Consider the following 13,364-nt stretch of genomic DNA (forward strand, 5'->3'; position numbering starts at 1 on the left):
TTCAATCCAGACATTGAGTTTTTGAGGAATTATAATGTCCTCAGCACTCTGCCGGGGACCACAGAGGTTGGAAAAATGGGCTCTGAGAATTTGGCCCTCCAGACCTCATTCCCAAGAAGGCTTTGAGGTTGGCTAAAATCAGGTTTGGGGCCAGGTTCCCCCTCTGACCCTCACTGTACAGTAAGTAGGCATACATGCTGCTCTCCCACTCAGGACGGTAGACATATCCAGGGCACACAGAGGTCGAGGGAGGACCTCTATACGTGTGAAACACCCTCCCAGGACTCCAGCACACGGAAGTCTCAGAGAAGTGTGTGTGTGCAACTTGCAGCGCCGAAGAGAGAGTGATGGGTGATGGGAAAGCTCTTCTGTCGCTGTGCAACAGGTGTGTTTCGGTGATGGTGTGTTTCTGGGATGGTACCGTGGTCTCCTTCCTGTTGCTGTGATGAAAACACTGATCAAGAGCCACTTAGGGGAGAAAGGGCTTCTCTGACTTACCAGCTCAGGTCATAGTCCGTCACTGAGAGAAGTCTGGGCAGGAACTCGAACAGGACCTTGGAGGCAGACCCTCTTGCTATTTCATGTAGCATTTCCTCCAACCAGGGAACTCCCTCAGATAGAGAGTACCTGAGAACCCCTGGAGGGACATGCTTGCTGGTTCACACGAGGGCTCCCTCCCGCTTAGCCAGCTTTCTTATACAGCCCAGAATCGCCTGCCTGGGGAATGGTGCCACCCACAGTGGGCTGGACACTCCCACATCTGTTCACAAATCAAGATGGTCTCCCACAGGCCGGTCTAATCTAGATAATTCTTCAACTGAGGCTCTCCTCACAGAAGATTTTTAAGTTGTGTCAAGCTGATGATTAATGTTAGTTAGGACACTTGGAACCAGGCCTTTATTTGAATTTTTTTCTTATTCTTTTTCAGTTCCCTGACAGTTTCATACATGTGCATGATTAATTTTAGTTCTTTTCACTTTCCATTCTTCTCTCCCACCACTCCCTCTCCTGCTGCAGCCCTTATTCTAAGCCCCCTTCCCCGCCTTCCACTTCAGGTGTTATTGCATGAGTGCAGGCTGGAGGTGACTGGAGTGGGACAGTGTATCAGCGGCTACACTCTGGAGAAAATGACCCTCATGCCCCAGCAACCATTTTCTAATATCCAGACATCTCTGCTCTGATCTGTTGAGACATTCAGGAATTTTAGAGCGTTACGCAAATGGCCTACTCAAGTGGAGGACAGGGACAGCAACCTTGCAACCCCCAGGGGAAAGGAAGGCAATGAACAGGGGACACCAAATGTTCTGTCCCCCCATTGTTGGGAGGAACTGGGGGCAAGGACTTCAACATATGGGTGAAGTAGGTGTATCTGGCTGTGCCCCTCACTGTACCCAGCCTCTCTGGGCAATGAGATTGTCCTGTTTACTCCTCCTCTTTATTTGGTGAAGAACTCCAGGTTTGATCCTTCCTAGACCCCATAGTTTTCATTAACGAGGCAACTTTTATCCATAGCTATCGGACAGCAAACCTGAGCGGAGGGAACAGAACAAGATGGTCCCCAGGATTTCTCTGAACACAGGCTGGCTGTCCAGCTCAGCCCTGCTCCGTGATTGGTTCTCTTCATCCAATCGCCTCATGTCTCCTGAGCGTAGCAAGGCTTGTTAATGAGGAGCATCTGGAGATGGGTCACCCCTCAGAAAGCTGTACACATGACAACTTCGAGGCTGACAGGAACCATCTGCCTCTATATCCACAGTGAGGCCACTGGCCATCATCAATGGCTTAGCCCCACTGTTAGACAAGTGTGACCATGGCCTTTGAGATGCCTGGTCCCTCAGGGCCAGGAGCTGTTGGTGCCCATCTTCCCTCCCATGATGCAGTGTGTGTGTGTGTGTGTGTGTGTGTGTGTGTGTGAGAGAGAGAGAGAGAGAGAGAGAGAGAGAGAGAGAGAGACAGAGAGAGAGACAGAGAGAGAGAGAGACAGAGAGAGACACAGAGACAGAGAGACAGAGACAGAGACAGACAGACACGGAGACAGATACGTGCAAAGATACAAAGACAAGACTCTCTGACTAACAAATTCTGCCACTAACCATCTGGGTGACTCTAAGGAGTCACTCTTCTGTGTCTTAGTAGAGACAGAAGGCAATGTGATGCAGTCCCTGAGTGGGAGATTTGATCACCAATGTAAACAATGTGACTTCCATTAGCTCTGACAATGGCCTTCCTGTTATTCAATAGACTAGGTTTGATTTTTTTTTTTTAAGCCAAAGGTTCTTGGCAACCAAGTCAAACAAAGTCAAAAATCAGGCTTGGTGGGGTTGAAATAAGACAGCCTCTTGATGCTAGCCAGTAAACTGCTTTCTGTGAGGTTCTTTCCTTTATCCCGGCAACACCCTGTGAAAGGGATTAATGTTCCCATCGTACAGATGAGCAAAACAAGGCTCAGAGGAGCAGGAGTTCTGTCAGGGAAGGTACAGAGCCACCCAGAAACCCCACATTTCCTGTTGCAGGTCTGTGGAAGTGACCAAAACATTCTTATTACCAGAATCAGGGTCTTGAAAGGTTCCAGCAGGAGCCCAGGTCCTCACCTTTCCCTAGGTATACACTCCTCTGAGGGGTCTTCAGATTTCCCAGCTGGGTGGCTTATCGGTGGGATGGCATGTCAGTGACTTGGGTGTTTGCATGATCAGGCTCCTGTGTCTTGAGAAGAGCCCAGTTAGGGCTCAAGATCCTGTAGGAGGATTAGACACCTTTGCCAGGCTGAACCAAGAACCAACCGATCCCCCAAGCTCTGCCCACCCCAGCCTAGCTGCTGGCTCAGTACTGCTGTTATGAGATATTGGTTGTCGGCACTGCTGTTGTTAGCTGCTAGAATTCTGGGCTTGTTGTTACATGGCAGTACTGTGGGTAATGTACGTCATCTATTTTTAGGCCACAGTGGCAGCTACGGTGCAGTATAGTCCACCTCAGAGAGAGACTGGGGAGATGACTCAGATTGTAAGGACTTACGGTACTGACATGAGGAACTGAGTTCAATCCTTAGAATCCGTTTTTTTAAAAAGACAGTGGTGTGTGTCTGTAATCTGAGCACTGGGGAGGCAGAGACAGGAGGATCCCTGGGGCTTGCTGTCCCCCATCCCACTCGATCCCCAGATCCCAAGAAGAGATCTCAAAAACCAGGGTGGACAGTTCCTGAGGAATAACACCCAAGCTGACTCCTGATCTCCACATGCACACAAATACATGTGCAACCACTACACATGCCCCTGCACACACACCTACATATACATCCACAAAAATACTTGGTTATAATCTACAGCAAGCTGCAAGAGTCTCATTAATTGATATATCTCAGACTTTAAGTTACATTTTCCTCAATTGAGGAGAGCCTTGTAAATTCCCACCAAGCACCAAGTCTGCCTTGCTATTTGACAAGGACACTTCCTGGAAATGGGACACCAGTCTAACGAATGCCTAGAGTGCAGCATCCTTAGTGAACACAGAAATCTAATCTGGCTCCAACTTTCCCATCAGACCTCGTCATCATGGATGGGCCCACTCTGTCACAAGTGCCCACATCCTCCATCATGTAGCCCCCTCCCTGCCTCTCTGTGTCTGGATGGCCCCTGCTCAGCCTGGGCGATTCTGTTTGGTCCATGGATCTTGAGTCAGATAAAGTCACCTTGCTCAAAGTGCCCATCAAATTGTAAGAGTTGCCAGACCTCTGAGCCCCAGGCTGGGCTGTCCATGACCGGAATCCTTCTCTGCTCCAGTTTTACTGATAAGTATATTCAAATAGGACACAGGGCCTTATGGTGGAAACACACACATTTAATTGTGAAAAGCCATGTGGTTTAACAGCCTAAATACCATCCAGCACACCAGCTAGAGGTGGGTAATAAACAATTGCTGAGGAATCTCTATGGCCAGAAGTAGGATCCAGATAAGCTCAAAAGACCTGGGAAATTTACATGGAAAAGCATAAGCTTTAACACAGCTTTAAGGCTTGCTAATAAAAACTATACCTTATAATTATATTTACTTTCTCGGGAGGATAAAACTCCATCAGTATTACATGTCAGGTTTTATCAGAAAAATTTTTTTTCTTTGAAATTTAGTTATTTTAGTTATGCGTGTATCTGTGTGTGGGTATATGCACCCAAGGAGGCCGGAGGTGTCAGATACCCCTACAGGTAACTGTGAGCGGCCTGAATGGGTGCTAGGAAACAAACTCCGAATCTCTCCAAGAGCAGAAAGTGCTCTTGGCTGCTGAGTCATCTCTCCAGTTCCCCCAAAGCATTTCTTCCATCTCGCTGAAATGTATATTTTTAGTGGTCAGAATATCTGATTTTGAAATTCTTAATGATTTTTTTTAAGTGAAGTCTGATGTGACAGTGGACAATGGAGGCAGTGAGTGCCCACTGTCCCTGGCCATTTCGTTGGCATAGGGCCTTCATGAAGCCCTGGGAGCTCAGAATCCCCCTACACAACTCCCCCAAAAGCTGAACACAGCCAGACCCCGAGGGCCTGCGAATTGGGTGCATGGTATCAGGGACTGAACATCAGAGTCCTGCCTGCCACCAGATTTCACACTCTGCTACAAGGAGACCAGCTACAAGAGTCAAGGGGACAGCAGTGTCTGAGAAACTGGTGACCTCTGTCACAGACTTTCTGACTCCTGTTGCTTCCCTGACACTGGGAAGGACGGCATGCAGGGACAGGAAGAACACGGTGTCTGGGGCCCCTCTGCCTCTCAGCTCTCCTCACTTTAAAGAAGAGTTAGAAGGAATCACACGTCAAGACATGAGGTTGAGCCAGGAGTGTGGTAGCGCAGGTCTTTGATCCCAGCGCTTAGAAGCAGATGCAGATGGATCTCTATGAGTTCGAGGCCAGCCTGGTCTAAATAGAGTTCCAGACCAGCCAGAAGTACATGGTGAAACCCTGCCTTTAAAAAATTAAAAAATAGTAAAGTTGGAGCAGGTAAATTTTTTTTTTATCTATCTCTAAACAGATATTGCGTGTACCCACTGTGTCCGTCTGAATGTGATGGCTTGAATTCAGCACTAACAATTATGTCAACTCACAGGTAACATCTGTGGTGAGAACCCTTAACCCCACCGTTTGAATTTTCATGGGTGTGGCATCTTGGCGTTAACTGTCCCATAATGCATAATGCTGTGTGAAGAAGGTCCTGACTTCTGTTCCATCTCATTGCAATCCTGTGCCCTTGATCAGACTCTCCCATCCCTGCCCCAGGTGCCACCCTCCTCTTTCTAGGACGTCTATCTTCCTTGGGTCCACGTGTGAGGGAGGTCTTGGAGTATTTTATTATGTGTCTGTGTTATTTCACTTGGTGTAGTGTCCTCACATTGTTACAAATGATGGTGTTTTCTCCTCCTGAGGGTGAATAGTATTCCATGGTGCATATACTCTAGCTTTACTATCCACTCTCCTGTTAATAGACAATTAGGTTGACCCCATTTCTTGGTTATAGTGAGTAGTGTTACCATGAGCATGAGAGGGCAAATGTTTCTTTTTATTGAAAAATAATAATGTAATTGGGGCTAGCAACAGTGGCACAAGCCTGTAATCACAGCACTTGGGAGGTCGAAGCAGGTGGATCTCTGAGTTAGAGGCCAGCCTGGGCTACAAAGTGAGTTTCAGGACAGCCAGAGCTATACAGAGAAACCTGCTGTGGAATGGTCCTTCTGTAAGCTCTGAATATGTATTTCTCTCGTTGGTTAATAATAAAGCTGTTTGGCCTATGGCAAGGCAGATAAGTTTAGGTGGTACAATCAAACTGAGGACTCAGAGGAAGAAGGGTGGAGTCAGACAGACATGAGCCAACCACCCAAGAAGTAAGATGTCAGAGTACCGGTAAGCCACAGACCGTGTGGCAATATATAGATTAATAGAAATGGGTTAATTTAAATATAAGAGCTAGTTAATATAAGCCTAAGCCCTCCGCCAAGCATTTATAATTAATATAAGCCTCTGTGTGGTAATTTGGAAAGCGGCGGCCGAGGAGTTGGGATTGGGCGGATGGGACAAAAAGCTCCACCTCCATTTACAGAAACCTGACTCAAAAAAAACAAGAAGAGGGAGGAGGAGGAGGAGGAGGAGGAGGAGGAGGAGGAGGAGGAGGAGTAAAGGAAAGAAGGAAGGAAGGAAGGAAGGAAGGAAGGAAGGAAGGAAGGAAGGGATAGCTCTGTGGTTAAGAGCACTTGCTGTTTATCAGCACCTAAATCAGCCAGCTCACAGCCTGTAACTCCAGATCCTGAACATCTGGCTCCCTTCATCTGGCCTCACACATATGTGACATCTGCACAGACACACACACGTACACATCAATAAAAATAAAATATTTTAAATAAGAACAATTTTAAAATAATTGTATAAAATAATGGGTATCATTGTGGCATTTTCACTCTCCTGTAAAATGTACTTTGGTTACATTCAACCTGCTGTTACCCTGCCCTGCCCCCACCCACTAGTCCCCACCCTTTTTCCAAAGTCTCCCTTCTACTCTCCGAGTTATTTTTTTACATGCAGATGTCTCTTCACTGCTCTGATTTTGTTTCCTTCGGGTCACACCCAGGATCGGGACCACTGAGGTCACTCTGCACAGGGCCTGTACTGTTCCAATAAGAGTAACTGATACGCACGTCAGACACAAGTGCATATTCCCTATATCCTTCACGAGTTAAATGCATTCTGTTTTGTTTAAGACTGACGTCACACAACAAAAACTGATCAATCAGACCCGTGCTGCTATTTTAATTTTTCCATTTTCACTTAGCTTAGCTTTAGAGAACTCCCTGATAGGTTAGAGGAGAAAAAACGGGGTTTTGTATGGAAGTAGTTTGAATGCCATCTTTCTTTCCTGTCTTAAACAAGAGGGCTCCTTGGGTCTAGCAGGCCTCACCCAGGAAGACATGCATGCTCAATGGGTGTCCTCTGCCCTCTGGTCCTGAAGGAGAGATGGAGTGACATTCCCAGGTCAGTGGGCTCATGCCTCTGTGTCTACCCCTCACAGTGGTGGGTCACTCTAGCTCGTGGCTTCTTGTCCTTCTGCCCCTCAGGACTGTGGACCGTGGGGGAGGCGCCTTCTGTTCGTTCTCTTAGTTAATATGCCTCCTCCTAGTGGGATCTCAATTCTAAAGATGCCTGTTTGAGTTAAATCCCTCTTGGTTAAAAATCACTTTTTTTTTAAGACACATGGAGGGAGCTTGAGAGATTGTTCAGCAGTTAAAAGCACTTGTTGCTCTTGCCAAGGTCCCTGCTTCAGTTCCCAGAACTTACAATACGGCTCACAACCATCCATGACTAGTTCCAGGGGATCCAATACCTTCTTCTGGTCTCTGAGGGTACTGCATGTATGTAGTGCACAGACATACATATCCACAAAACACCATATATGTAAATAAAAATAAACTTTTTTTTGAAGATACACAGAGACATGTGTATGTACCCATGAGCACACACAGCAGTTGCTTTTCATTAAATCCCTAGGGACATGAATATTAGCAAGGGCTGACTTGGTTTCTAAATCCCAGGTACTTTGGCAGCCAGCACAAGGGCCAGCCCTCCCCAGCACTTGTGACTCCCAGGTACTCATGACTACTGGCCTCTTCCTGTTTCTGTATCTACTGTCCCCATTTATTGTATTGATGGATAAATGAATAAGTGGGTGAGTGAATGAGTGAGTAAATGAATGAATGAAGGAACACAGTGACCAATGACTCAATGGAAGACAGACCGAGAAAAGTGTACCAAGGTGCAACCACTGCTGAGCTTGCGGACAGCAGGCTCTGGGGGACGTCCGGACATGGTCCCAAAGTGCCCAGACAATGACAGCTCTCACTCCTTTGGCATCACATGGGACCAGGACAGTCATCCAATCCGCTCATTTCACTGTACAGCTTTTCAGAAGCCGATGAGTCAGCAGGGAGAGAACACAGAAGTGAATCCAGGCACAAAAATCCCAGATCTCAATAGTGACTTGGGGGCAGATCACTTTCCAGTTAGCATATGTTTAAACTGGAAAGAGCAGTTATTTTTATATCTAATGGAGCATCTAGGAATTATTTGATGCAACTTGCTTTTGTGTTTTGTTTTGGTTTGCTGTTTGATTGATACTCCCCAGCATGTGAGTCCTCCCCTTCCATCATCCCGGACCCACATGGAAACCTTCAGACAGCCGCCATTAGGGAAAGTCGTTGCTATAGGATTAAATGCTTTCATCTGCACTGTTTGGCCTGGGAGCTGGTTTTCAGGGAACTAACACATGTGATTATCTGATGATGAAGGAGAACAAGGGGCAGACACTCAATAAACATTTACTGACCTGAATGGGATCCAGGCCTCACCCTGCTCCCTATTCCCATTAAAGGCAAATCTGTTCCCAACTTCCCAGCCCTCTCTGGCTCATACCTCTCCTCAAATACTCAGAGACTGCCTACCATGTGGCTGGCACTGTATGGCTACTGTGGATGTGTTGGGGACAAATTGGAAGAGGTCTCCCTGACTTGTGGAACTTACAATGTGCAGAAGCAAACACGCTGTAACAAGCACCCAGGAAATGCACGGTTCACCGCCAGTCACACACGGGACTCCAGCAGATGGGGAGAGCGCGGGCGAACCTCAGAAGGCAGAGCAAAGGAAGTCCTTCTTAGAAGGGAGTTGAAAGCGGTGGTGTGAGGAGCTGAGCTGGCTTAAACCAAAACCAAAATCGTGAGAAGTGCTTCGGGCAGCAGAGAAAGAATGTGGGAAGGTCCCGGGGGGTCAGGTGGTGTTGCAGTGTCTGAGGGTTAAATGCTCTCTATAGCTGGGCAGTGGTGGCACACCTCTTCAATCCCAGCACTTGGAAGGCAGAGGCAGGTGGATCTCTATGAGTTCAAGGCCAGTCTGGTCTACAGAATGAGTTCTAGGACAGCCGGGGCTATAAAGAGAAACCCTATTTCCCAAAAGAAGAAAAAGAAAGAAAGAAAGAAAGAAAGAAAGAAAGAAAGAAAGAAAGAAAGAAAGAAAGAAAGAAGAAAGAGAAAGAAAGAAAGAAAGAAAGAAAGAAAGAAAGAAAGAAAGAAAGAAAGAAAGAAAGAAAGAAAGAAAGCCCTCTCTAGGCTCCTATGTTTGAACACTTGGTCTCTGGCTGTTGATACTGTTGTGGAAGACTGTAAAGATTGCAGAGGGCAGAGACTCACTGAAGGAAGTAAAAATGGACCTTGAGGATTTATAGCCAGCCCCATACCCTGTCCACTGTGAGTCCTGACAGGACATGTAATGTGGCCAACTGCCCCATGCTCCTGTACCATGCCTTCTCCACCATGAGAAACTCCACTCCTCTTCAGTTGTGAGATCAAATGACCTTCCCTCTATTCGGTGTTTGTTCACAGGGAAAGGAAAGTAACTAAGACTGTGCTGGAAGAGCAGGCAACATGAGAGGGACCAGCAGCCCCTCCCACTTCCTGGGTGCAGGTTGGTGGCCTCATGGGAAACTAGTATTTTTTCTTATCATTTAATAGACCATGTGCTGGTTGGGTTTTGTCAGCTTGACACAAACTAGAATCACCAGAGAAGAAAGAATCTTGATGGAGGAATTACTTCCATCAGATTGGCCTGTGGCAAGTCGGTGAGGGCATTTTCTTGATTGATGATTGATGTGGTAGAGCCTGCCTACTGTGGGTGGTGCCATCCCTAGGCAGCTGGAACTGGGTTGTATAAGAAAGCCTGCTAAGCAAGCCAATCCTATATCCCATCTCTGGACCCTTATAGGTACCTCTTAACCACCTTCATCTACCAAAAGAGTACTCAAATGTTAGCTAATCCCCATATTTCAGTTGTTAGCCAAAGCTATTCCTGGAAAATGTTGACTGTCACCCAAGGTTCATATGCTGAGGATCTGCTTGTCACTTGATGCCACTTGGAAACAGAAGGACCTTTCAGGAGTAGGGCCAGTAGGAAGTCTTAGGCCACTGGGCCCTGGATTCTTCCTATCTCTTCCTCTTCCAGGTCTATCTGAGGTGAGAAGCCTCCACCATGGGCTCCCACCATGATGTGCTGGCTGTCCACAGGCCCCAAAACAATGCAGTCGAGTGTCCCTGGAACCAAACCTCCAAGGCTGTGAGCTAAAGTAAATGTAAGCCCTTTGCTTTGTCTCATATTTGTGATAGTAGTCCCGGAAGGCTAACGCAGTGTCTGTGCTAGGAAATGTGACAATAGACACTAAAGGATACTTACTGAAAGGTGTTCAGACTTCGTGAGAATCGCTGCTCCAGACAGGCCATGAGGCTATGTGGTACGGAACAGGGAGTGTGTTACCACAGAAGCGCGCCACAGTGGATGCAATTTCTCTAACATATACTGAAGTCAGTCAGGCAGCCCTGGCGACAAGAGGGTCCCGAGGGTCCTTACTACATGTTCTGTCATCTCTACATTATTTTTCAATCTTTCTCTGATTGTTCCTATATCTGGTGTCTCCATATATCTCTTCCTACTGTCTGTTGTCTCTGCTGGTTATCCCTCCTGGAGTCTTATTTCCTTGTGTATTTGATCACACTGGGAAAATGAATGAACAAAGAAACCTCCAAACGGCCCCCTCCCCAACAGCACACTTGTATGCCAACCAACAGCAAAGGAAGAAAGCATGTCAGAAAGGATAAGCCCTTGAGGGACCCAACCCAGAGCCTGCACAAGGCACATCAGGCCTGATGTCCCAAACTTAGCTCGCTAGCTACAGCTTGCTGCAAAGAAGGCTGTAATGTAACATGGACTTCTGGTTTGGGAGGGGTGGCCATGCATCCAGCCAAAACGTCAGGCTTCTATTACCGTGAGAAAGGAGAAGAGGGGATATCGGAATACAGCCACTGTGCGCCAACAGCCAGCAAGCAGGAGGCACTATGCTCAGCTGGCACGACCTTCCTCAGGAATACGATGGGCCTGGAACCAGCATGGCTGAAAAGACAAGGCTGGTGGGAACCCGCAACAGAGAAGCAATGGAGATAATTAGGACAAGCAGCTAACTGTGATGTCTTGTGCCAGCTGAAATGAAAGAGTAAGTTCCAACAGCAGTTGTTCACAAATTTGAAACAGTTCCAATGAAGGACGGGCCATTACAAAATTTCTGTGACTATAAACATGCCCACATAAGTCTGTTCACAGTGGATGTGTGTCTGTCTGGGGGCGGTGGGTTGGGTGAGACTTCAGCTCAGCCTCACCCTGGAAGAGCATCAGAACTGGATCATGTCACACAAGGAGGGCCACCAGTTGATTCTGATTAAACAAGTTACCACATTGTACTAATGTGTTTGCAGTTCTTTTCAAGCCAGTCCTTGTTCTGTGTTGTATTGGTGTCTGCTACCCATGCAGTGAGCTGAACCCTCGAGCTGCAGCTGAAGTCAAAGCAGCCCTGAGTGTGAGCCCTCTCTCCTCCCAAGGCTGGTGTGTCAGCTCCCTACCATCCTGGCTCCAGGAAAGGTTGCAGAAGCTTCAGAAACCCAAGCTCCTCCCAAGGAATGTGTGCGCCGCTCCAGAAGGGTGTAACCACTGGCCCTTGCCTTTCAGTTCCCAGCAGCATTCTAGAACCTTCCACCACTGTGGAATAAACAATAAGGTGTTCCTAAAAAGGTGACCTCATCAGAAAATGTAGGAGAGAGGCAGCCCTGGGTTCGAATCTTCCTACCTCATTTCTTGTTGGTGTGGCCTTGTGTCTCCTTGCATGGGAGGCTCTTATGGTTTGGAAGTCAGGAACCAGCACAGTGTTCAGGTGAGAACAGGTTGGGACTGGGTGCTTCTGGCTTTGATCTTGGCTCTGGTACTGCTAGAGTGGCCAACCGTCCTGGTTTGTTCAGAACTGAAGAGTTCTAGAGACGTGGAGGGAATATCTGCTAAACGAAAACTGATCGATCACCCTGCTGCCAGACAGGTGATCTGGCAAGTTCTCTGACAGCTCTGAGCCTCAGTTTCCCCATACACAAAATGTGTACCCAAGCCCACCTTGTAGAAAACCCCCCAGTGAACAGAGGTGCCTCCCAGAGAGCAGCCAGCATTGCTCAGACTCTTAATGTGGTAAACTGCCCCCTTCACCCCCCTTGTTTCCTACTTTACAGTAGCTGATGGCCTCCCCAGGAGGAGACCTGCAGTCCGCTGCAAAGCAGTCACAGTAAAGGGTTTCCTCCAAGTACCTAGTACATTGTCTCCAGGGAAACCTCCCAGCTTCCGGGGCCCCCTGCCCCATCTCCTGTTCCAAGACAGCCCCTGATGCCTGCATGCACCCCCAGGACAGTTAAGACTTCGCTGATGCTTCGCTCCTGCAGCTCCAGGCCTGTGGTCTCATTTGTTCTGGCTCTGCTTGGCTCTAAACCTCTGAGAGAGCCCCACCTATGACCTCGTCTGCCCTCACCTTGATTGCATTGGAGAGTGCTTCCTAAAATTAATTGCTGAGAGGAGGAGAGCCAGCTACATACTGGAGTTTCTCTGTGGAAGGAAAAACATGTGCCACTCATTCCAAGCAAATTGCTTCATAGCAGTGACTTCACCCAGCCCCAGAAGGAGCTGAAATGCTTAGGATGCAGCTACACGCAGCTAGCTCATAGAAGGTGCGAACTTGCAGGAATGTTGGAACCTTGTCCAACTCACAAGCGAATGCCTTCCACCCTTTCTGGCCAGCCTCCAGCCAGCAGAATGGGAGACACATGCATGGTGGCTGAAAATTTCAGGCAGAGAAGGGACACTGTGGGGAAGAGGCCAGCACATGGCTGTTTTGTGTTTGTGTTTGGTCTTTTCCCAAGAAGGAAACTCACAGACATAGAGCCTAGAGTTGAACCTGTGCTCCAGTCCCTTCCTGAGGAAGTTTCTAGAAGATGAGCCATCTGACTGAAGCCACCTTCCAGAAGTTACCAGACCACCATCCCACCCCTGCACTCAGACAGAACAGCTGAAATTGTGATACCAAGTGTAGGAACGGGTGGAGGCTTTCCTGAAGTGCTGTGCCCAGGTCTTTCTGAGGAGGCAGCAATCACTCCAGATCCCAAGTGTACAGCCAGGAGCCACAGGATGCCCTAAATTAACAGGACCCACTCTTGGAGCCTCCTTAGAACCCAAGGCATCATAGGGAGGAGGGTTGCTATGGGAATAACCTGTGGTTGGGCTGGGACTGAAGAAGCCAAAGACTACATAATGCTAAGAATAAACAATTCTTTCCTGGGAACCACATGTCAGGTATGGGGCTAACCCCTGGCACAGCCTACAACAGCTGCTGAGGTGGCAGCATGGCAGCTGCTGGTGGTGCCTGGCCCACAGCCCTCAGTCTGTCAACAGGGGGGCCTCTCTACCTTAGAACATGCATAGTCCCAAGGCCGTGC

The 13,364-nt window shown here is 47.9% G+C and overlaps 1 protein-coding gene and 1 long non-coding RNA gene across 6 annotated transcripts in view; one reads left to right on the top strand and one right to left on the bottom strand.

Moving 5' to 3' along the window:
- LOC131921111 (uncharacterized) overlaps positions 1-13,364 on the bottom strand; it is a 15,690-nt gene continuing 2,326 nt past the window's right edge. The window contains exons 1-7 of one of the 5 annotated variants that reach the window (XR_009381843.1): positions 12,953-13,093; positions 12,404-12,477; positions 11,684-11,864; positions 10,831-10,956; positions 10,243-10,293; positions 8,545-8,716; positions 3,825-3,961 (exon numbers count right to left, since the gene is read on the bottom strand). Coding sequence is in view for 4 of the 5 variants with exons in the window: in XM_059275786.1 (XP_059131769.1) it covers positions 41-440; positions 10,243-10,293; positions 10,831-10,956; positions 11,460-11,578 (696 nt within the window). In the remaining variant the exon portion in view is untranslated. Of the gene's footprint in view, positions 441-3,824; positions 3,962-8,006; positions 8,717-10,242; positions 10,294-10,830; positions 10,957-11,459; positions 11,664-11,683; positions 11,865-12,403; positions 12,478-12,952; positions 13,094-13,364 lie in introns of those variants that run through there. The other 4 variants (XM_059275787.1, XM_059275788.1, XM_059275786.1 and 1 more) reach the window with 4 other exon arrangements.
- LOC131921113 (uncharacterized) overlaps positions 11,640-13,364 on the top strand; it is a 22,185-nt gene continuing 20,460 nt past the window's right edge. Inside the window, exon 1 of the long non-coding RNA XR_009381845.1 lies at positions 11,640-11,767. This is a non-coding gene — a long non-coding RNA (uncharacterized LOC131921113). The remainder of the gene's footprint in view (positions 11,768-13,364) is intronic.

Source organism: Peromyscus eremicus, chromosome 10, assembly GCF_949786415.1.
Source record: "Peromyscus eremicus chromosome 10, PerEre_H2_v1, whole genome shotgun sequence".
In the NCBI taxonomy this organism is placed as follows: Eukaryota; Metazoa; Chordata; class Mammalia; order Rodentia; family Cricetidae; genus Peromyscus; species Peromyscus eremicus.